Source organism: Pygocentrus nattereri, chromosome 5 (assembly GCF_015220715.1).
Source record: "Pygocentrus nattereri isolate fPygNat1 chromosome 5, fPygNat1.pri, whole genome shotgun sequence".
Classification (NCBI taxonomy): Eukaryota; Metazoa; Chordata; class Actinopteri; order Characiformes; family Serrasalmidae; genus Pygocentrus; species Pygocentrus nattereri.
In genome coordinates, this window is record NC_051215.1 from 49,799,516 (window position 1) to 49,822,547 (window position 23,032).

Below are 23,032 nucleotides of genomic sequence, written 5' to 3' on the forward strand. Positions count from 1 at the left end.
TTCTAGATTCACTCCAAATGTTCAGGTTTCAAAGCTGAAGTACAATATCAGCCCCGAGCAAACTAGATTTCACTAGTTTGTTATTTAATGTTTTCAACATATTCTTAAATGAAAAGTAGAAAAAACTTAAAACAAACTGAACACAATAAATTCCGTTGGCAGCCCAGCTGTGGACCTGAAGATTGTTAGTATACTCAAAGGAACTGTGCTGGAATCCCACCCAAGTCCAAAAAATGACAAAAATGCTGGTTTGATAAGTTCAGCACCCAAAGTTTCCACCCACAGGCTGTCAGGCTTCTGAATGAGCTGTGAAGCTGGGGGTCCGTCCCCGACTACCACTTCACTCGGTCACTCTGTCAGTATTATTATCATATGGTCTCTGCTGTGGACAATAGCACCTTAACACTAAGCCACTTTAAAGAACAATAGCACAGAGTCACTCAAGCCACTTTAAAATGTATATTGTCTCTATATTTTGTGTGTATTTCACTATATATATGTATATTTTCTGTAGAGTGATTATCTGAGCCTCACCACAAGCATTTCAAAGCATAAATGTCCTGACATGCTGTGCAAATGACAAATAAGCTTGAAACTTGAAACTTTTGAAACAAAGGTGTCTGTATGCAACTGTTAGTCCACCCTCGGACCCTCGGTTTTCAAATTCAAACAGATTTTGAATGCACATTGCATTTATTTTCAGAAAACAAACTAAACCGAATATTACTAAAAGTTTTTTACTGAACTCATAAAGGAAAACAAAAGAAATGAAGGAAAAATAAACAAACCGGTCTGACGAGCTGACGTCACTCGTACAAGTGTTTCCACAGCAGCACTGGCAGCAGTGAGAAATCCTTTGCTTTACAAGCACAACTTCTGTCCACAATAACTTCTGTCCACAACAACTTCTGTCCACAACAACTTCTGTCCACAACAACTTCTGTCCACAAAAACTTCTGTCCACAAAAACTTCTGTCCACAAAACCTTCTGTCCACAACAACTTCTGTCCACAAAAACTTCTGTCCACAAAACCTTCTGTCCACAACAACTTCTGTCCACAACAACTTCTACAACTTCTGTCCACAACAACTTCTACAACTTCTGTCCACAACAACTTCTACAACTTCTGTCCACAACAACTTCTGTCCACAAAACCTTCTGTCCACAACAACTTCTGTCCACAACAACTTCTACAACTTCTGTCCACAACAACTTCTGTCCACAACAACTTCTTTCCACAACAACTTCTTTCCACAAAAACGTCTGTCCACAAAAATATGTTATTTCAAATAACGAAGACATTTTGTACATAAATCAATATTTTTTTAAAACTGGGTGAAAAACAATATCCTCTCGGCATGTCAACGTTTTATTTTAAATAGCTTTCTAATGAATTTTAGTGGAAAATGAACAATGACAAGTGATATTTTGTCTACGACTGCCTAATCACCAGTGGGCTGTCCAGAAAATTCTGAGCAAAAATCCAGTGGGCCACCAGCTGAGTCATCATTTGGCCAACAACAGCCTGCTCGAAACTAAAGGAAATTGTTGCATTAATATCTAAAAAACATGTTTAATTTTTTGCTTTAGCTGCTCCTTTTGCCCCCTGTCTTTGCTCACAGCCCCCCCCCACCCCCCAATTTGTTACAGTAATTTTTTTAATATTACAATTTGTGTTCCTTAAAATTGTTCCATATTGTGCTTCAATGCAGGGAACTGTGATTAGCCACTGTGCTTCTTCTGGGTACTGTTCTAGTGCTCCAGTGTAGGGAATAGTAATGAGGGACTTTTCTGTTCCCTATAATTGCGTTCTGTGTTCATTCACCAGCCACTTTATTAGGTACACCCTGCTAGTAAAAGGCTGGACCCCCTTTTACCTTCAGAACTGCTTTAATTCTTCATGTCAGACTTTCAACAAGGTGTTGGAAACGTTCCTCAGAGATTCTGGTTGGTTATTTGAATTTGCTCGGTCTGCACTTCAGCAAGTCGTCCTGACCACCTCTACACGCCTAAATGTGATTGGCTGATTAGCTATTTGTGTTAACAAGCAATTGAATTGAATTGTACCTCATAAAGTGGCCGGTGAGTGTAGTTCTCCACTGTAGGGAATAGTGATTAAGAATCATTTTTTCCCTATAATAGTGTTCTACCAGCCCCAGCTTACCAAAAAGACCATTTCTGCTTTCTGTGAAAGTGTTCTAGATAGTAGGAAATGGTGATTACAGGAATAGAGATTGATCTCTATTCCCTATAACGCTGTAGATGGTGCTTCAGTGTAGGCAATAATGATTAGGAAGGCATTTCCGTTCCGTACAAGAGTGGCTGATTTCCAGTGTAGGGAACAGTGATTGGGGGATCATGTTAAACAGACCTACGGATTCCTGAGCCCCAGATACAGCCAACAACTGTTTAGATAACAGGTTTATCTCATATCACTGGCCCAAACACCCTGAGGAAAACAAAGGTCAGCAGCTCTCAATAAAAATAATCACCACCTTCACTGACCACCGCATACGTCACGTCTGTCCAGCTCGTGCTGTGTTTCCATTCCTCTCTGCATTAATTACAAAGCAATATTACATCTGTTTCAACAAATACAGCAGACTGGCTGGCGGAGGAGCTTAGAGGAGCCTCTGTTTCAGTGAAATTACTCCGCTCTCCACTGTTTTGCACTGCTCAGATTTTCAGATCCTTTACACCGTCTCATGCTCTGCTTTGCAGCCTGTTTGTTTATGCATGACGCACTTTTTTGTTGGGCCTGGAGGGTAGATGTGCGATATGATCCATATTCATAACGCACATCTATTTGGAATAACAAGGACATTTTATGCAACAACAAATTAAAATTTGTAAAAAACGTTTCTACTCTAATAACAGCAGCTTTCTAATAAATTACAGTGAAATGGGCAAAATACAAAATACCTGTTACTCGAAGAGACTTATAGATATAGTGTTCGTATAGTGACATCAGGCCTTCAGGTGCTGTCATGCTTCTGTATGAAAACATTATTGTGACTTCAAAAATGCCAAAGCTGCTAAAACTGTTTCGCTGGCATCTTACAACATTTATAAAAGCTGTTTTTTGTTCATTTATCTGTTGCTTTACTTGTTTTGTTTAGTGTGTGTAATCGCCCTGGTAGTGCTGTGTGATCTATTTCTAATGACAGCTGTTCTTTTTAATAATAATAATAATAATAATAATAATAATAACCTCCAGTCATTTTAGGTTAGGGAACTGGCCCTGTGACCGGAAGGTCGCCGGTTTGGTCCCCAGTGCCGACAGTCCATGACTGAGGTGTCCTTGAGCAAGACACCTAACCCCCATCTGCTCCCCGGGCGCCGTGGATAGGGCTGCCCACCGCTCCGGGCAAGTGTGCTCACTGCCCCCTAGTGTGTGTGTGGTGTTTCACTGGACGGATGGGTTTAATGCAGAGGTGGAATTTCCCCATTTGTGGGATTTAAAAAGTATCACTTAATAATAATAATAATAATAATAATAATAATAATGATAATAATAATAATAGCATAGACAGCAGTGAAGAAAACAACAGTAATAATAAATGAAATATTATTTTTTTATTAGAAGATAACCACCTAACACCTTTAGGTCTTACATAACATGACATAAAGGTTTCATCATCATCATCATCATCATCATCATAGAAGGAATCCTCTAAACGCTAAGCTCATGTTGACCAGAGGAGGACGGGTCCCCCCTGGTGAGCCTTGGTTCCTTCCTCAGCTCTGAGGGAGGTTCTCCTGGCCACTGCCACCCCTGGCTTGCTCACCTGGAGGTTTTACATTCATGTTAAAACTTTACTGGAATTCTGTGAAGCTGCTTTGTGACATCAGCTGTAAAAATTCTCTACAAATAAATCTGACTTGACTTGATTCGTCTGCTCTTTCTTACAGAGTGACTTTTTGGCAGCCGTGTTCCCAGTAGCTTTCCCTTCGTTGGATTTCGGGACAAACGCGTTGTTTTTTATTAGAAGTGTAAATTAAACGTCCTTTTCATCCCTTTTTCTCAGAACGCTGCAGCTTAGAGAAGCCAGGCGCTTGTTTCCGCCCGGCTGTTTCAGCGGACGGACCAGCTCCGTGAGTCGAGAGCAAACCTGCGACTGTTTTTAAACTGATTTTGTTTTTATTTGTGTTCTTTATAAAATCCAGACCGTCTAACCGCGTCTAAAACCTCCTGTGTGCGCATGTAAAGGAGACTAAGCACCGAAATTCAAGGCAAGTACCCAAAAATCAGTCGGGCTCAGTTAGCGATTAGCTTTTAGCTTAGCTTCTCTCTGGCGACTTTACGAGTTTTCGTCCATTTATTTGCAAATACTCACGACAAATAAACAAGCTTTAAGATCAAAAATGACCTAAAGGAAAAACTGCAGCAATTTCTATAACATAAGCTCGAGTTTGCTGTAGTTTATTACAGCATAGTGTACACCTATTATAGACTACAGTAAGAAAACGTTATTCACACTTACTGTAGTTTATTACACAGTGTTATAAATTACATATAGACGGCCCTGCAGTAACATTAAACCTAGGAGGAAACATTATATTATATTATACAGCACTGTAGACATCAGGGATGCACCAGTTTGTGGCCAGTGCTGATGTCTTGTATTTGTCATGTACATATCTATAGGTGTGTGTGTGTGTGTGTGTGTGTATCATACATTATCATTTTAATGTGTATTAACTGGAATTAAATCCGTCTCGTTTGGCGTTTTGAGTAAATATAACATTTATTTGTGGAGGGTTACAAGTGTCATCAAATGAATGTAATGGAAAGAGCACACAAGCCCATCTACTAAACCTTCTGCCCTTCAGAGTTTGGTCAGTACGTCATCGAATATCACCTATGGTCATGAGCTTTGGGTAATGACCGAAAGAATAAGATCGCGAATACAAGCGGCCGAAATGAGTTTTCTCCGTAGGGTGTCTGGACTCTCCCTTAGAGATAGGGTGAGAAGTTCGGTCATCCGGGAGGGACTCGGAGTAGAGCCGCTGCTTCTCCACGTCGAGAGGAGCCAGCTGAGGTGGTTCGGGCATCTGGTTAGGATGCCTCCTGAATGCCTCCCTTGTGAGGTGTCACAGGCAAGTTCACCTGGGAGGAGATCCCGGGGAAGACCCAGGACACGCTGGCGTGATTATATCGCCCAGGTGGCCTGGGAGCGCCTCGGAATCCCACCTGGAAAGCTAGTGGAAGTGGCTGGGGAAAGGGAGGTCTGGGCCTCATTGATTAGGATGCTGCCCCCATGACCCGAACCCCGGAGAAGCGGAAGATGCTGGGTGGATGGATGGATGGATGGATGGTTGGATATCGGCAGTTAATCGTGGTTCTGATGTCATGCGTGCCTAATAGAGGTCTTACAAGTGTTACTGTACATCTGTTTTGTTTTAGTGTTGCAGTGTGAACCTGTTTTCAATACGTTTTAGAGATCTTTGATGGTTTTGATGGATACCATTAAAAATGAGCTCTTATAGTTTTGATCCCTGTGTAGTGATGTATTCGTTGTACTCTGAGACAGCAGGATATTAAGGTGAAGCTGGACTAATACGATTAAATAACTGCATTTTGTTCAGTTTTAGAAGTAATTTTATATATAAAAGTAATTTTATATTTCTCTACGATTCTAATCTTAGTACATCAAGTGGTGGTTTCTACATTTTATGAGAGTTTATGTATCGTGCTGGCATCAGCAGATGTGTCAGCCTACGTGAAAAGTGTCAGCCCATTGGTGTGTCCTTAATAAACACCTTACTGGATGTTCTTGTCTTCATTTTCTCTGTAGCTATGGCTGGACCGGTGAGCCTGGAGTTGGACCCAATCTTCCTCAAAGGGCTTGGATACCTTCACTCCAAAAGCAAAGACTCTGCAGAGAAACTCAAGGCTTTGCTGGATGAGTCTTTGGCCAGAGGAAGTGATTCAGTCTACAGGACTTCTCTCAAGGTGAGGCTTGACTGATGGTGGTAGAAACAAGTGAGATGAGCATTTGGGTTGTTTTTGAGCGCCGGTGCTCAAGACAGATGTTCTGAAACAGTTAGGAATGCGTCATTACACCCAGGATTCTGCTTGCTCCTATCAGAATTACTGCACCTCTGGAAACCAAATAGTTGGGCCTTATTCCTGTGTATAAAATAATGGTCAGACTCCAAAACTCTGCTGGAAACAACTTGAAATGAAAGCATATTTTCATCACCATTTAAGTGAGTTAAGTGATACTTCTTTAATGTAGTGGTTGGATAGTGTAGACGTTAACACCTCTGCCTTCTACACTGTAGACTGGGGTTCAATCCCCCACCTGGGTAAACACCCTACACTATACCAATAAGAGTCCTTGGGCAAGACTCCTAACACCACCTTGGCCCCCCCCCCGTGTAAAATGATCAAATTGTAAGGCGCTCTGGATAAGAGCGTCAGCCAAATGCCATAAATGTAAATGTAATCCCACAAACGGGGAAATTCCACCTCCGCGTTTAACCCATCCGTGAAGTGAAACACCACATACACACTAGTGAGCACACACACACTAGGGGGCAGTGAGCCCAGTTGCCCGGAGCGGTGGGCAGCCCTATCCACGGCGCCCGGGGAGCAGTTGGGGGTTAGGTGTCTTGCTCAAGGACACTTCAGTCATGGACTGTCGGCTCTGGGGATCGAACCGGCGACCTTCCGGTCACGAGGCTGGTTCCCTGACCTCCAGCCCACGACTGCCCTAAAAATAAAGCCCCTCTTCCGTCTTCCTGTTCTAAAAATCTGTTTAATATGTAGCCCTCATATAGAAGACGTATCAGATGTTATTGTGAAAAAGCACAGCACTGAGGATGGGATCATTAACTTTATTCATACTGACTTATCAATTTATTAATGATAATGTATTAACCTTATTATGCTAACTTATTATCTTAATTAATGCCTATTTAAATAATAGAAAATGCAATAACATCTTGATGTACACTCACCGGCCACTTAATTAGGTACACAGTTGCTGTTCAGTCGCTTGTTAACACAAATAGCTAATCAGCCAATCACACGGCCGAACAGGAAAGGAAACGGACAGGAACGAACTACAATTCGCACGGGCTCACCAAAATCGGACAATAGAAGATCGGAAAAATGAGTCTCGATTTCAGCTGCGACATTCAGATGGTCGGGTCAGCAGGAAAGCCTGGATCCATCCTGCGTTGTATCAGCGGTTCAGGCTGGTGGTGGTGGTGTGGTGGTGGTGGTGGTGGTGTGATGGCGTGGGGATATTTTCTTGGCACACTTTGGGCCCCTTAGTACCAATTGAGCATCTCTTAAATGCCACAGCCTACCTGAGTATTGTTGCTGACCATGTCCATCCCTTTATGACCGCAGTAGACCCGTCTTCTGATGGCTACTTCCAGCAGGATAATGCACCATGTCACAAAGCTCATATCATCTCAAACTGCACTCCAGTGGCCTCCACAGTCACCAGATCTCAACCCAATAGAGCACCTCTGGGATGTGGTGGAACGGGAGATTCGCATCATAGATGTGCAGCTGACAAATCTGCAGCTACTGCGTGATGTCATCATGTTAATATGGACCAAAATCTCTGAGGAACGTTTCCAACACCTTGTTGAAAGTCTGCCATGAAGAATTAAGGCAGTTCTGAAGGCAAAAGGGGGTCCAACCTTTTACTAGCATAATAAAGTGGCCGGTGAGTGTAAATGAAAATATTGGTAATGCCCAGCTCTAATGTGTGGTTCTTATTTTGCCATAGGAAGTTGAGGTGACCAAGGTGTCAGTACCAAAAATAAACAAGCAGGACTCCAAATCGTCATCTAGTTCTTCGTCATCTAGTAGCAGCAGTAGCAAGTCCAGTGGCTCAGAGAAAAGCAAGAAAGAAGTAGAGAAAAGACCTGCTGAGAAGGTGAGTGCTGTATCTTCATTCGATCTGATTTAAGGTCTTCCAGTTCATTTTTACAGTTAATGATGGGTATAAATATTAAATCTGTCTATATATCTGTCTGTCTGTCTGTCTGTCTGTCTGTCAGTCTCTCTATCATTTCAGTTAAATTCTGAAAGCTTTATTAGCATGTCTATATGAACATTTATATATCTATTTATGTGGTGGAGACCTTACTGAGAAGTAATATTCATTTAATAATAAAATAAAATAAATTTAATAGTGAAATTTGGTTATAGAATTGCTAAACGGTCCCTGCGGTTTCTATTTTAATGCAGGTAAGAGTTGAATCTGGAGATGGAGGAGATTTGCCGAAGAAGCCGCGCATCGACAAACCTGAGAACCGCTCCTCTCCCATCGCCTTCCAACCCAAAGACATCCCCATCTCAGACTTCAGCTACAGCGACGAAACCAACGCTGATGACTTTGCCATGGAGATGGGTCTCGTCTGCGTCGTCTGCCGGTATGTCTTATTAAACACGCTGAAACGTTCAGTGTATATGATACATACATACATATATATATATATATATATCTCTCGCTGTTGTCAGGACAAAACTTTGTATCTCCAAAATAGTAACTTTACAAGAGAAGGAAAAAACTGCTTTACTTTTAATGTAAGTCAATGGAACCAGACTTTTTTTTCCAAGTCATTTTGGGCCGTTTCTTTTGGTCAGTTTGTAATGAAATTTGCAAACAATGTAAAGGGCAATAGGCCTTTTCAAATTATGTCAAAAACTAAAAAATGTCAAAACTGGAGATACAAGGTTTTGTTCTGACAGCAGCTATATATATATATATATATGTGTGTGTGTGTGTGTGTGTGAGACTGAATAAATGAATAATGAATGAATAAATATTTATATAATGTGTATGGGTGTATTTTATTTGTATTTTATTTTATTTATTTCTATTGACTATTATTCACCAAAACTGTAAAAGAACAGGTACTTGAACGTCTGATTCATGAAACGTTTGTACAGCATTTAAACGAGTGGAGATTTGCGCGAAAATGATGTATCAGCACCTCATTTATGTGAAGCACACCCTAATTTAGGAGCCAGTGGAACAGTAGCATTCAGCATCTTGTGAGCCAGTGGCTGCGTTCGTAGGTAGAGTTTGAGGTCGAGAACTGAGGTCCCCCTACTGAGCGAACTTCATAGTGTTAAAATCACTGCGACCGGAAAGAATGAAGTGTGAAATAAACCAAGAATGATGTGATTATTTTTGCAGAGTAATATATTTAAACACTGCATTGTTTAACACGGTGTCATATGTCTTTAAATGGAGTTGCAGTTGTTTTGCGAACTTCAAACGCATTTTATACGATGCTTAATTACTTTCTGTTGATCAAAACTCTCTTTCTTGACTGCAGACAGATGAATGTGTCTTCAGGCAATCAGCTGGTGGAGTGTCAAGAATGTCACAATCTGTACCATCAGGAATGTCACAAACCTCAGGTTACAGATAAGGACGTTAACGACCCCCGGCTGGTGTGGTACTGCGCCCGCTGCACCAGGCAAATGAAGCGCATGGTGAGATGTGGAAGTTGGAGTGCTTTACATCATGCGTTGGTTCGGCACTCATTAGATATCATCGGTAGCGTGGCTGGTTGGAGTGGCAGTTTGTTACTGTTATTGTGATTGAATTATGCTATATAATATTTTTGTTAATATGTGATGTGTAAGGTCAGTACTTTTAGAACAATGAACACCTGCCGGTATCACGTTTAATTTCAGATGTTTAACTAAAGAAAAACATAGTAAATATTGTGGTGCATTAAAGGTGGGTTAAATTCATATTTATTAAAGTAATATTTTATCGTTATCATTTTTTTTGTGTGTTGTGACTGCGCTTGTCTGAGCGTAGTGGGGATATACTCAGTAGTTAAAAAAACGCTGAACAACTGCGTGTTTCAGTAAAAAAAAGCATATTTAGTCCTTTATTATTGATCTTTCTGTAGGACAGGATGTTAAGTTATGTAAAACTACCCAGACTTGCAATCTTATTTTTTTAAAGAGCCACTAATAGTGCATTGTGTGTGTGTGTGTGTGTGTGTGAGAGAGAGACACATGAGTGTCTTTTAAGTGTTGTGATGTGATGTTTTTGTTAATTAATGGACCAAAAGGTAAATGCGCCAGTGTTAGCCTTCTGGATAATTCTCAACTCTAGTTCCTTAATGTTATTATCCGGAATAGCGCTGCTCTAGTACACGGCGTTTCAGGGACAAGAGTCTAGCTGTGGATTTAGTGTTTACACTGAGTTTTGTTTCAGGCTCAGAAGACCCAGAAACCCCCCCAGAAGCCGGCGGCTGCGGTGACGTCTGCGGCTCCGGTGGTGAAAGACCCGCTGGTGAAGAAGCCGGAGATGAAACTGAAACCTGAAACTGCAGGGTCCTTCCAGGCCTTCAAGAGAACGGAGGTTAAGGTCAGTCCAGACGAAGCGATCTGTAAAATCCTCTCCTGTTCAAAAGCCCATCGTCAGCTTAATGAGACAGATGTACAGTGATGCACCGTCTATTTAAAGCCGTAGTTCAGCCAGAAGTCTGCTTCTCTAGTTTTCCCACTGTTTCAGATTTGAAGGTAGCTAATGAGGAAAGAAACCTTATAACCTCAAATAGCATCATGCAGACCATAGCTAAAAAAAACAGAAGTAGCCACCTTCGATGAGTTTTATTAGAATTTTTGTCCAGGTTTCTGAGTAATAGTGAATCATATAGTGTCAGAAACCACATGAACAAGCCTTTTGGAAATTTCTTAACAACTTGGCACAGTTTGAGACAAGCATGCAGTGATTTATGCGTGCTTTAGCACTGATAATTTGTGGGATATAAACTTAGGTTACTTAGCTATATATAGCAAACTTCAGACACTGAACACAGTGCTTTCCCCTTCTGTGAAATGCATTGGAGAGGCGCGCCCAGTCAAAATCGCATGCCACCTGGTTGGATGTACAGATATATTAATGGAGCTAGCAGGCTACTGTTTGCTAAGAAATGTTTCGGGTTAAGTAAAATCCTCTGTTTATTCTTAGATGCAAAGATGCTCTGAATTTAGATCCCAAGTCTGGCACAAATCTGATCGTTTACATAGGGGATATAGCAGTGAGCGGCAGAGAGGAGCTGGGTTATGCCAGTAGAGCAGCGTCTAACTAGTCTTCTAGTGCAATTCTACAACCCCAATTCCAGTGAAGTTGGGACGTTGTGTAAAACATAAATAAAAACAGAATACGATGATTTGCAAATCCTTTTCAACCGATATTCAACTGAATCCACTACAAAGACGAGATATTTAATGTTCAAACGGATAAACTTTGTTGTTTTTTGCAAATATTCACTCATTTTGAATTTGATGCCTGCAACACGTTCCAGAGAAGTTGGGACAGGGGCGTGTTTCCCACTGTGTTACATCACCTTTCCTTTAACACTCAATAAGCGTTTGGGAACTGAGGACACTGATTGTTGAAGCTTTGTAGGTGGAATTCTTTCCCATTCCTGCTTGATGTCCAGCTTCAGCTGCTCAGCAGTCCGGGGGTCTCCGCTGTCGTATTTTGAGCGTCATAATGCGCCACACATTTTCAATGGGAGACAGTCTGGACTGCAGGCTGGCCAGTCTAGTACCCGCACTCTTTTACTACGAAGCCACGCTGTTGGAACACGTGCAGAATGTGGCTCGGCATCGTCTTGCTGAAATAAGCAGGACGTCCCTGAAAAAGACGCTGCTTGGATGGCAGCAGATGTTGCTCCAAAACCTGGATGGACCTTTCAGCATTAATGGGCCTTCACAGATGTGCAGGTTACCCCTGCCATGGGCACTAACACCCCCCCACACCATCAGAGGTGCTGGCTTTTGAACTTTGTGCTGAAAACAATCCGGACAGTCCTTTTCCTCTTTGGCCCGGAGGACACGACGTCCATGATTTCCAGAAACAGTGTGAAATGTGGACGCGTCAGACCACAGGACACTTTTCCACTCTGCGTCAGTCCATCTCAGATGAGCTCGGCCCAGAGAAGCCGGCGGCGTTTCTGGGTGGTGTTGATATCTGGTGATGCAAAACCTAAGCAGACAGGAACTGTATTACTTTTTGTCATGACTTGAGTAAAATCTGCAAAAGCTCCGCCTCAAGGATGCTTGCAGATGTAAACAGTCAGCTTCCTATAGTATTCTTCAAGGCGTAATAGTCAAAAGATCTTGGTTTCTTGTGCAATTGACAGTCTAAACATTAATTGGTGTTGATGTATATATAAAAGCAATAGAACATGAGAGGGAGTGTTTTATCGTGAAATAACATCACTGCTTTAATGCTGTGCAGTAGATCATCTCAGCCGTGACGTTATAGTATTAACACATGTTCTATTGCTGTTTTAACAGTTAAATAAAGTAAGAAGTTAATAAATTGGGTCATGAAGCTCGCGTTTAGTATGTATTATTATTATTATTATTATTATTATTATTATTACTATTGTACATTATTGTTCCTTAAAAATCAGCTTGTTGCTACATCACAGTAACGAGCTCCGCTCACTCACTGCACAGCCGGCACTTCGTTCTCCAGGTCCTTACACTAAATTCCCAAATTGTCAACACCGATGAAGCTTTTTTGTTTTTTATTGGGTCAGTTTTATGGCTCAGTCCGATTTGGTCCGACTCTGAAGATCAGACCACACACATCGCGAAGGGTATTTGGTGAATTTCTGGCTGATTCCAGGTTGTTCAGCTGTTCCTCTCTCGCAGCCGCCGACTGAAAAGCTGCTGAGTGGTGACGACAGTTTGGGAATTTAGTGTTGTCTCGTCTACTGAGTCTGGCCAAATCGGCTGTCGGTCAGATGTCGTCTTAAAAGTGTCTGTTTTCTTTGTTTTGCAAAGTAAGTGGTACAAACTCGCTCAGCAGCGGCGTTTGAGCGGAGTGATACGATGTTTGTGAAAAACCTGTGATGTGGCAAAATAACAGCACGGTCAGAAAGCTTCTTAACCAATCAGCTCGCTTCTTAACCTGTCAGTTACATCTGATATACATTACCTGACTATAAATGAATCAGTCACAATTACACATTTACATGCATATTGAGAGAATGTATAACTTAGTCTATTCATATATACAATGTATTCACTGTTTTATATAGTATGTCAGTGTTGTGTTACTTTGACTCCACACCAGTTTAATGACATCATGTACATGCAACAGTTCTGGTAGCTAACCTGCCTCCCGATCTGACTAAACATTGAGGGGAAATGTGTTGGCGGATCAACTGTGCAAACGTTTTATTTGCCAGGTGGGATTTAAAACGACATAAAGCAACACCCCATCGTAACATTAGTTCTGACTGAAGTGTCTCGCTTAAGCCTGACCTTTTTCATTGCATCACTATTCCTTATTTAAGCTTGTTTTTGCGCCTGTTATAATAATATGTGTGTTTTATAGGCCTGTGATATTGTTATGTATTTGCTTTTTTCTCTCAGGTGTCCACAGCAGCGTCAGGGAATTCATCTGGCGGCGGTTCGTCTCTACCCTCAGGCAGTGGTCTCACAGGCTGGGCTGCTTTCACCAAAACCTCCACAGTGGGGGCATCCAGCAGTAAGCTTGGGGGCAACAGCCAGCCTGGGGCTGCAAAGCCTCCCCAGGCACCCCCAGGATCCAAACCCATGGGCCTGTCCGCTCTGGCTAGCGTAAAGCCGGGTGCTAAAGCTCCGGGCAGCAGTGGAAGTGGGAACAATGGAAATAACGGTTCCGGATCAGCACCGCTGAAGTCTCCACCTCCACTAACGCTCGGCAAACAGGTACTGAGCCGCTCCTCCAGCGGAGACAGCCTGGGGAAACTGACTGTAACCGGGGCCTCGTCACCAGGGGCGTCCTCCACCAGCAGTCTGGGGGGCAACGGAGCGTCCGGAAACGGAGGTGGAAATGGAGGTAATAGTGGCAATAGCACTGGCAGCAGCAGCGCTAGCGGCAATAATAACAATAACAGCAATGCGGCTAAAGCTTCAGCTGATGGAAAAACACCAACGTCACAGGAGTCCCAGCTAAATGCCATGAAGCGTCTGCAGATGGTGAAGAAGAAAGCAGCGCAGAGGAAACTAAAGAAATAAGACTGAATAGTGTTCAATAAACTCCCTGCAAAAAAAAAGATACCTCGGCAACTTAAATCATGTGAATCTCTGGAATATGTACAATCCCTCGTTAGGAGCTTAGGAAGAATTTATAAGCTTATCCAACCTGTTTCTTCATTTGTTTTCCTTGTTTTGATTAATTTCATCTAGTGAAATGATCTCTTTCCATTGGCAGATGAAGAACAAAACATACAGTAATGGATGGAAACTTCTGCCAAATGTCGTTTCACTGAATAAAATGGTTTAAAACTACAAAAAGGGAAATGTAATAACTCCCATAATGAAAACGAGTGGATATATTCACTGGATTTGAGATGTTTCGGTTGCAGAAGTGTCCGTTTTTGCAGTGCAGTGCCCAAAATCCAAAACTAGTACTTGAATGTTGCTGCATAGACGCTGCCGAGTCATGAAGTGCTTCTCTGTGGTGGACGCGCGCCTCATCTGGTCTAAAATGACAGCACTGATAAACTAATGCTTCTAAAGTCACCTTTAATAAATAACACCTTTTCAAAAAACAGATGGATTACGATTATTTTTTTTGCCCTCTGAGGAAAAAAAAATAAGAAATGCAGCTTATTCTGTTTTAGAATATATTTATTTGTCGTTAATCAGGCAATTAAGTTACAGCTTTCACTTCTAATGTTATAAAATTATGACGATCTCAATAAATTCTCTTCATATGCTGTGACTATGTATATATAACTTCTCTGGTGACTTCACATATTATTATACTCTTCATCAGTGTGGCAAATGAAACACTGTAGGTAGAAATACAAAGTGCTAACAGTGGTCATCTCTTAGTGCAAGTTTTGGCCTTCATTTAAGCAGAATCTGTGTTTAAAAACAGCGTTGATGGAAAAATAAAGGTCAGAGGTGCTTTGGTTTCGTCTTTCTTCAGGCATAGGACATCTTGCCAAGGTAATTAGCTGGGACGTAGCCTCGCTGACCATTGGCCTCAGCCAGCCACCAGTCTTTATTACCCCCGAGGTCAGAGAACTGCAGGATTCGGACAGGCTGGTACTCCTGCAGGGTCAGCTCCTGCTCACAGCGCGCCTTGAATGCATACACTGCGTAGAACTGAGACGAAAGAGAGTTATGGTTAATATTACACCTCTAATAAAAATACAGTTGCTTTTCTAGAGACTTTCTCATACTCGCTTTACAGATGCCAACACACACAATAACACTACACTTCAAAAAAGCTGCATAGTATAGCAAAAAAACGTCTCACATAACAGCAGAACACTTTTGGGGGCTATACAGAATCATTATTAAATACTAGATACAACAGATTCTTCATAGAACAGAAACAGCAAACGGCAAAATCCTTTTTGCTACAAAGAATAAATTTTTTAAAAGGTTTTCCTTCATACTGAAGAACCATCAACCGTGCAAACAAACATGCAAGCATTCGGTTGGAATATAGAACCATATTTTATAATCATAAAGAAATTATAGTGGAGCACCGTCTTGCTGCATTTATAACTATTATCCTTTTTTAAAAGAGTTCACATAATAAATCCGAACACAGATCAGTAAAACAGTGTAGCCTGTGAATGAGCCACAGAAGAGAAACGGCACATTAGTTTTAGCAGTTTAAACTTCACCAATTAATGTCGGTCAAACCACCAGCAGGGGGCAGTGTGGACTGATCAAGCGTGATGGAAAGTGGCGTCTCAAGCACTTGTGTGGCATCTGAGATTGTGTGACGTTGTTATGTATAAACATGGACTAAAGTACAGAGAACATTCAGGCTTATGTAATATGTTGTACATCTGTTTATTGATAACAGTGGGTCACGCAGTGCCAGAAACCACGTGCATGTTCCGCGTGCTTTGAGGCAAGTGTGTGATTTAGACCTGCTGTTAACACCATGCTAATCGGTGGGGTATCAGCGCCCATTACTTTATAGCTTACATTAACCTTTAGTGCCTGCCTTGCGCATCCTATAATCCCTGTGTGTCAAACGCAGTGCCCGTGGGCCAAGTCGGGCCTGTGGCACAATCCTATTGAAAATAATTAAAAGTTTCGATTCATATTTACAGCATTTGGCAGACGCTCTGATCCAGAGCGACTTACAGTTTGCTCATTTTACACAGGTAGATGAAGGTGGTGTTAGGAGTCTTGCCCAAGGACTCTTATTGGTGTAGTGTAGGGTGTTTACCCAGGTGGGGATTGAACCCCAGTCTACAGCGTAGAAAGCAGAGGTGTTACCCACTACACTAGCCAACCACTATTTGCCCGTTTCACCATGGAGAGCACTGCAAGCTGACACGTGCTGCCACCTCCTCCTCAGTGGGACTGCACCACAAAAATAAAACAAGGAAAAAATATACCACGTGTCTGGTTTTAGTTCGATACCAGGTGTCTAGTTCAAAACCCAGCTGGCCCACAAATTTGTTGAGATTTTTTAATATGGTCCTTTTAGTGGTTGAGTTTGACAACCCTGCTATAATTCCTATGTCACTTACACGGCGGAGGACAGACGATGTAAAAGTTTCTAAAAAATGCTCCTCAGGCTGGAGATATTTGAAAGCCATGACACAAACATGCTGACATCTTGTTAACTTCCGCATGTCTGTTTCTGAGCTGTAGAGACGTTATAGAGGAGGAGTCCAGTCTCTGGTTAAAATATGAATGGGAAACGCTCAACTTGGCATCTCAAACGCTAGAGGGCGCTCCCAAGCCAGCCCGAAGTGAATGGGTTAAGATGCATAAGCAGACTTATGTTGGGGGCGGGTGTGGGCTGGAGGTCAGGGAACTGGCTCTGTGACCGGAAGGTCGCCGTTTCGATCCCCAGAGCCGACAGCACATGACTGAGGTGTCCTTAAGCAAGACACCTAACCCCCAACTGCTCCCCGGGTGCCGTGGATAGGGCTGCCCACCGCTCCGGGCAAGTGTGCTCACTGCCCCCTACTGTGTGTGTGTGGAATTTCTCCATTTGTGGGATTTAAAAAGTATCACTTAGCTTATAGATCATAAATGCTTAATATCTTTAATATTAAAGAATACGGTCATTTCCTGAACACAGAACAACATAAAACATTTGAACACCGCTGTTATATTTTTGAACTCGAGCCGTCGCAGTTTAAAACGGCCCCACATGGACGTCTAGTGAGCGCAAACAGCCAAAGCGCTGCCCCGCCCACCAGCCAATCAGCACTCAGTAGCAGTAACGCTAGCATGTTTTTAATATAATGGGGGAAATAGGAAGAGGCCTGACTCCTCATTAACCAGCTCTGAACACTTTCCTACAAGGACTTTACTAGCAATTAACCGTCTTACATGTTGCTCGTCAGCGATGTCCGGCTGCTCCTGTGTGTTCTGTGGTTCCCCCTGCTGGTTGAAGCTGTACAGGCTGCTGCTTCTGCTGCCTGACACGAACAGGCTCAGATTATCAAAATCATCAGGACGCTCGCTAACGTCCCGCTGGGGGTTATACGCCTTCAGGAAGGTGGAGTACACGTAGCCCTGCATACCTGCACACAAAGAGAGTCCTGTGAGGTGGAGTATTAAGACTGAAAGAGGAGAGGAGCTGTAATATAGGAGCAGGCGAGCGGGAGGTGAATAGCTGCTTTGTGTGTGGGAGCTGCTCGCATGGACAATCTCACAAAGTCACTACGTTAAAAAAACCCAAACGTTAAAGGACAGTGAGCTGTGTGACTGGAGTGAACCTGTTGGAGTTTGTTAGATGGACAGCGTGAATGGTCTAAAGAAGATTCCACACATTCAAAACATCTGTGGATGCACAGTTTGTGTTAACCATCCTCAAGTCCTTCATCAGTGGTCACTTTCTGAGCACAGAGACACTGGTGGCTGGATACTTTGGGGTGGTTGGCCAACTACGCAGCCAGTGAGTAAAAAACAGTGAGAAACCTGCCATTGAGACTTTTCCTTAGCATCAGGTTTAGACATCTTGAGGGAGGAAACACCACAAAATGCTGGTACTGGCAACACAGGTCACTCGCGTCAGGAGACTTTTGTCATGGAAATATGTGGTTGGGGGGGAACACACACACACACACACACACACACACACACACACACACACAAACACACACACACTTACTTCCAGTGTCCACTAGCCAACGGCTAGTGCTGCCCAGTGGGTCGTAGTCCTCCAGCAGGGCCACCAGCTCCCCCTCCAGCAGGGAAATGTCCTGATCTTGGCAGGCATTACAGTTTCTCTTCAGCTGGTAGATGCGATCCTGTGGGTGCTGCGCCAGGAGCCGTGCCCTGTGGGCCTCTGTCTGCCGCTGGACCTCTGGAGCCTGTATACGCAGCACAGACCGTCAGAGCAGGGAAAATCGTATGTAGTAATTAAAACCAGACTTGGACTGGTTTTAAACCAGATTTGGCCCAATAATGAATTTGCTCCTTTAGCCCAAACGTAGCTGATATGTTTGGTGTCTAAAGTTTCCTTCTTTAGTTTGAACACTGGAGCTACTAGGCCACTGTAACCAAGACTTAATGGATGTCGTGTGGCATAAATCATCTCGCCTTTGCTTCAAATCATAGTGAGTTGTTAAGTAATCTCAAAATTCCTGGGGGGATGACACTGGGGGGATAATACAGTGTTACACTGACATTCAGGAAGGGAGGGAGAGAGATACTAACGAGCCCCCCAGAGGTCCTTGTGGAGGGGACCTGTTAAGCTGTGTTGTGTGTTGCATGTGCATGAGCTCAGGAAGATTCCCCAATATCTTTAATTATGTTTTAATTGGATCAATTAAAGAGAGGAAGGTGCTAAGATGTGTGTGTGTGTGTGTGTGTGTGTGTGGGGGGGGGGGGGGTATTCCTATCTATTTGATCTCACCTTGCATCTCGTTTGTGTACCTTAGGGAAATCAGATTAAATTAAGGAATTTAAAGGGCTTATATTTTATATATTTTGTGTGTTTTAATCCTTTCAACCAAAGTCCACTTGACAGGAGTGGTCAATCTCATGCAGGCCATGGCAGGACAAGTACAACTAGAAAAATGAAAAGTCCTCCTGCTTGGTTGGAATGAAGTCCTGCAGCCGTGCTGGGACTTTTCAGATCAGATTGGGTACTTATAATGTTTTTGTGGTTGGGTTGTTGGGTTGTGACCCTTTTTCAGCCTTTCTATATTTGTTGGGATTAATCAAGCTGGTTCTGTTACTTTGTCTTTAATATACTTTCATGCATATAATGATGTATGTGAGCGAACTCTAGTCTGATTGGCTGCCCTGTATTGTACGCTGTACACAAAGCTCTCCAGGCTGAAAGGTGGAACTGGTAAACGGGAAATCCAGAGAAAATTCCAAAATCATTGCAAAATTCAATCATTACGATGTAAACAAAGTCATTAAGAGTGATTTGATGTGAAATGCTCCACATATAGGGCCAAATTGTTCACAGTACTGGTGTTAGGAATCAGCATCTGAAGAGTTCAATGCATCTAGATGTTCCTTCACCGAAGCCCGTCTGATGCATAAGAAACTATTTTTTTAAGTCAGAGAAGTACATGCAGGGTGTTGTGAGGCAAAATAGTTCCCAAACTGATTTTTTCAGACTTACCACTATTTTTCCATTATCAACATTACATATAAAACTTATGACAGGTTCACTTGTGCTTTTAAATAGTAAATAAAATCCATATATCATCAAAGAAAAGTCTCTCTATACGAACCATTTCACATCAAACCACTCTGAATGACTTTGAACCACTGAGTTATGCAGAAATGTTGAAAGATCTGTGGAATTCCCCTTGACTACAATTATCAGGGACATGGGAAAGAATAAACTCCAGCCACATCTTTCAGATGTATGGATTCTCTAAAAGGCCGCAGTGGCCCATTTGCTTCCTGAAAGCCAGGAACAGCACAGCATTGAACTGTTTTAATACATCTTTCACTTCAATAACTGCAGTAACAACACTCAGAATTACTGGGCAGGGTGAAAGGGTGGAGCTAAACTGCTGCAGGGCGAATGGGCGGGGCTAAACTGCTGCAGGATAAATGTGTGTGTGTGGGGGGGGGGGGGGGGGGGGGGCTTATCCGCTGCAGGATAAATGGGCAGGGCTAAACTGCTGCAGGATAAATGGGAGGGGCTAAACTGCTGCAGGATTAATGGGAGGGGCTAAACTGCTGCAGTATGAACGGGAGGGGCTAAACTGCTGCAGGATTAATGAGAGGGGCTAAACTGCTGCAGGATTAATGGGAGGGGCTAAACTGCTGCAGGATGAATGGGAGGGGCTAAACTGCTGCAGGATAAATGAGAGGGGCTAAACTGCTGCAGGATAAATGAGAGGGGCTAAACTGCTGCAGGATAAACGTGAGGGGCTAAACTGCTGCAGGATAAATGAGAGGGGCTAAACTGCTGCAGGATAAATGGGAGGGGCTAAACTGCTGCAGGATAAATGAGAGGGGCTAAACTGCTGCAGGATAAACGTGAGGGGCTAAACTGCTGCAGGATAAACGTGAGGGGCTAAACTGCTGCAGGATAAACGTGAGGGGCTAAACTGCTGCAGGATAAATGAGAGGGGCTAAACTGCTGCAGGATAAACGTGAGGGGCTAAACTGCTGCAGGATAAACGTGAGGGGCTAAACTGCTGCAGGATAAATGGGAGGGGCTAAACTGCTGCAGGATAAATGAGAGGGGCTAAACTGCTGCAGGATAAACGTGAGGGGCTAAACTGCTGCAGGATAAATGGGAGGGGCTAAACTGCTGCAGGATAAATGGGAGTGGCTAAACTGCTGCAGGATTAATGGGAGGGGCTAAACTGCTGCAGGATGAAACATATTAAAGGTCAGTAGGTGGGGCTACGCCGATGTACGGGGAATGGGCAGGGCTACACTGCTGTAGCATGAATGGGCGTGGCTACACCACTGTTTTCCACAATGAGGCTAAACACAAACACACCACTCAGACTGAATCAAGCCATTTAAAGAGCAATGCTATTTTTTGGGGTTAATACTTCTGGTCTCTTACCGGGTTCTTCCTTTCTCTTTTCTCAAAGCTGACTTTGCGCTCCATTAGCTTCTGCGAGTTGTCTCTGACAAAGGCCAGGTTATTGATCTCCTCCATAATGCTGTTCTGGACCTCACTGATGTTTGACAGGGGAGCCTGGACGCAGCAGAAAGACAAAACATAAAACACAGCAACAACAGGGCAGCGCGATATAGACAGAACACCACGCCGCAGTTATATTGCTAGATAATTGTGGTTAATCTTATAACGTGCTAAAAATGTACTGGTGGCCCTTTGACGTGGTACAGTCAACGTTTCGGTACATTAAACATTCTGATTGGCTGGAGAGCTCATTTGCATATTGCTTCTTTATACAGCCACAGTAAAATCATGATAGCGATTAACAGGAAGACTAGACTAGATTTCCGTTGTTTTCCATATTATAGGTTACACTATGTGCAGTGAGGCTCGACTGACACTGCATCTTAAAGTAACAGCTTTGTGAAAATATCAAATATACCAATTTTCCCCTCTTGTAATTGAAATGCAGTCGACTAGCCAAAACGTGATTAGTCTGAAGTTTTTACACTGGAGCTACGAGTAACCTCAAATAGACTTTCTAATGTGTGTGACATACTGTTATCTACAACAGGCGTTCTTAACCTGGAGGTTGGGACCACCTTGGGGGTCACGACCTGGATTTGACAAAGAGGAGGTCGTGAAATATTTTAACCCCAAAAAAGGGTCACATTGTGAAAAAGGTTAAGAACCTCTGATGTAAAATATGGACTAAACTACACTCACCGGCCACTTTATTAAGTGTTCAGTTGCTCGTTAACATAAACAGCTGATCAGCCAATCACACGGCTGCAGCTCACTGCATTTAGGCCTGTAGAGGTGGTCAAGACGACTTGCTGAAGTGCAGACCGAGCATCAGAACGGGGAAGAAAGGGGATTTAAGGGGCTTTGCACGTGGCGTGTTTGTTGGTGCCAGACGGGCTGGTCTGAGTATTTCAGAAACTGCTGATCTGCTGGGATTTTCACACACAACCATCTCTAGGGTTCACAGAGAACGGTCCAAAAAGAGGAGACATCCAGTGAGCGGTCAGTTGTGTGGACGAAAATGCCTTGATGTGAGAGGTCAGAGGAGAACGGGCAGACTGGTTCCAGATGCTAGAAAGTCAACAGGAGCTCAAATAACCAACCAGAATCATTGAGGAACGTTTCCAACACCTTGTTGAAAGTCTGCCATGAAGAATTGAAGCAGTTCTGAAGGCAAAAGGGGGTCCAGCCTTTTACTAGCAAGGTGTACCTAATAAAGTGGCCAGTGAGTGTATGTCACAAAGCTAAAAACAGAAGCAGCCATTAAAGCCTGAATTTGGTGCCTGATTTTGTTTTTTTTTTTTTCCTAATTTCCAAGATTCCATTATTTGTTAGTTTCATCAGGCTTAGATTCTCACTTTTCAGGTAAGGGAGGTGATCTGGGTAATTTTTTTTATGTTTTACTGTTGTAAGTCAGGTGGCACCTGGACCCACAGGAACTGTGCTCAGGTTTGCCTTTAATGTTGCCATGCTTTGTGCCATAGTGTTTTACCATAATTGCAAAAATATTATTTAAAATTAAAGGGGAAAACTGTGTACACTTGACTACATTCACGCTGAACCTTTCTATTAAGCCTATCTGATCCTTTTATTTCATCATTCCTACACTTACAGGCAGCTGTTGAACTCGAGGTCTGGCCACCTCCACCAGCCCCCTCAACAACCCCACCATACATAGCAGGCTGTTGGTGAGGATGGTGCTGGCTGCCCTGTTAAAGCGCTGTAGCTCCTCCCCAAGCTGGGCGTTCAAGGCCTGGTAGTCTCTCTGGGCCTGGAGCTGCTCCTCACTGCAGGAGGACGCTTCATCAGGGCAGCTGCAGCAGTCCAGCAGTTTATCGTAGCGCTTCTGAATCAGCTTCTGAGGTGCAGAGAACATGGCTTGTAGAGCAGAGAGAGGAGCCACCACCAGCCTCTCGAGACGATCACTCTGCAGGAGAACAGAGAGGAATATGTT

The 23,032-nt window shown here is 43.1% G+C and overlaps 2 protein-coding genes across 2 annotated transcripts in view; one reads left to right on the top strand and one right to left on the bottom strand.

The window, feature by feature from the left end:
* The first annotated feature begins 4,011 nt into the window (after nucleotides 1-4,011).
* ints12 (integrator complex subunit 12) lies at nucleotides 4,012-14,096 on the top strand. The gene is made up of 7 exons (XM_017718608.2): nucleotides 4,012-4,234; nucleotides 5,800-5,957; nucleotides 7,753-7,902; nucleotides 8,217-8,401; nucleotides 9,314-9,473; nucleotides 10,213-10,365; nucleotides 13,398-14,096. Exons 2-7 carry the CDS (start codon nucleotides 5,802-5,804, stop codon nucleotides 14,022-14,024), a joined length of 1,431 nt encoding a protein of 476 aa, XP_017574097.1. The 5' UTR covers nucleotides 4,012-4,234; nucleotides 5,800-5,801; the 3' UTR covers nucleotides 14,025-14,096.
* Nucleotides 14,097-14,621: 525 nt separating this feature from the next.
* Nucleotides 14,622-23,032, bottom strand: part of arhgef38 (Rho guanine nucleotide exchange factor (GEF) 38) — a 29,178-nt gene continuing 20,767 nt past the window's right edge. The window contains exons 11-15 of the mRNA XM_017718606.2: nucleotides 22,691-23,005; nucleotides 20,998-21,132; nucleotides 18,115-18,316; nucleotides 17,331-17,524; nucleotides 14,622-15,122 (exon numbers count right to left, since the gene is read on the bottom strand). Of these exons, the coding sequence (XP_017574095.1) occupies nucleotides 14,940-15,122; nucleotides 17,331-17,524; nucleotides 18,115-18,316; nucleotides 20,998-21,132; nucleotides 22,691-23,005 (1,029 nt within the window). The 3' untranslated portion in view covers nucleotides 14,622-14,939. The remainder of the gene's footprint in view (nucleotides 15,123-17,330; nucleotides 17,525-18,114; nucleotides 18,317-20,997; nucleotides 21,133-22,690; nucleotides 23,006-23,032) is intronic.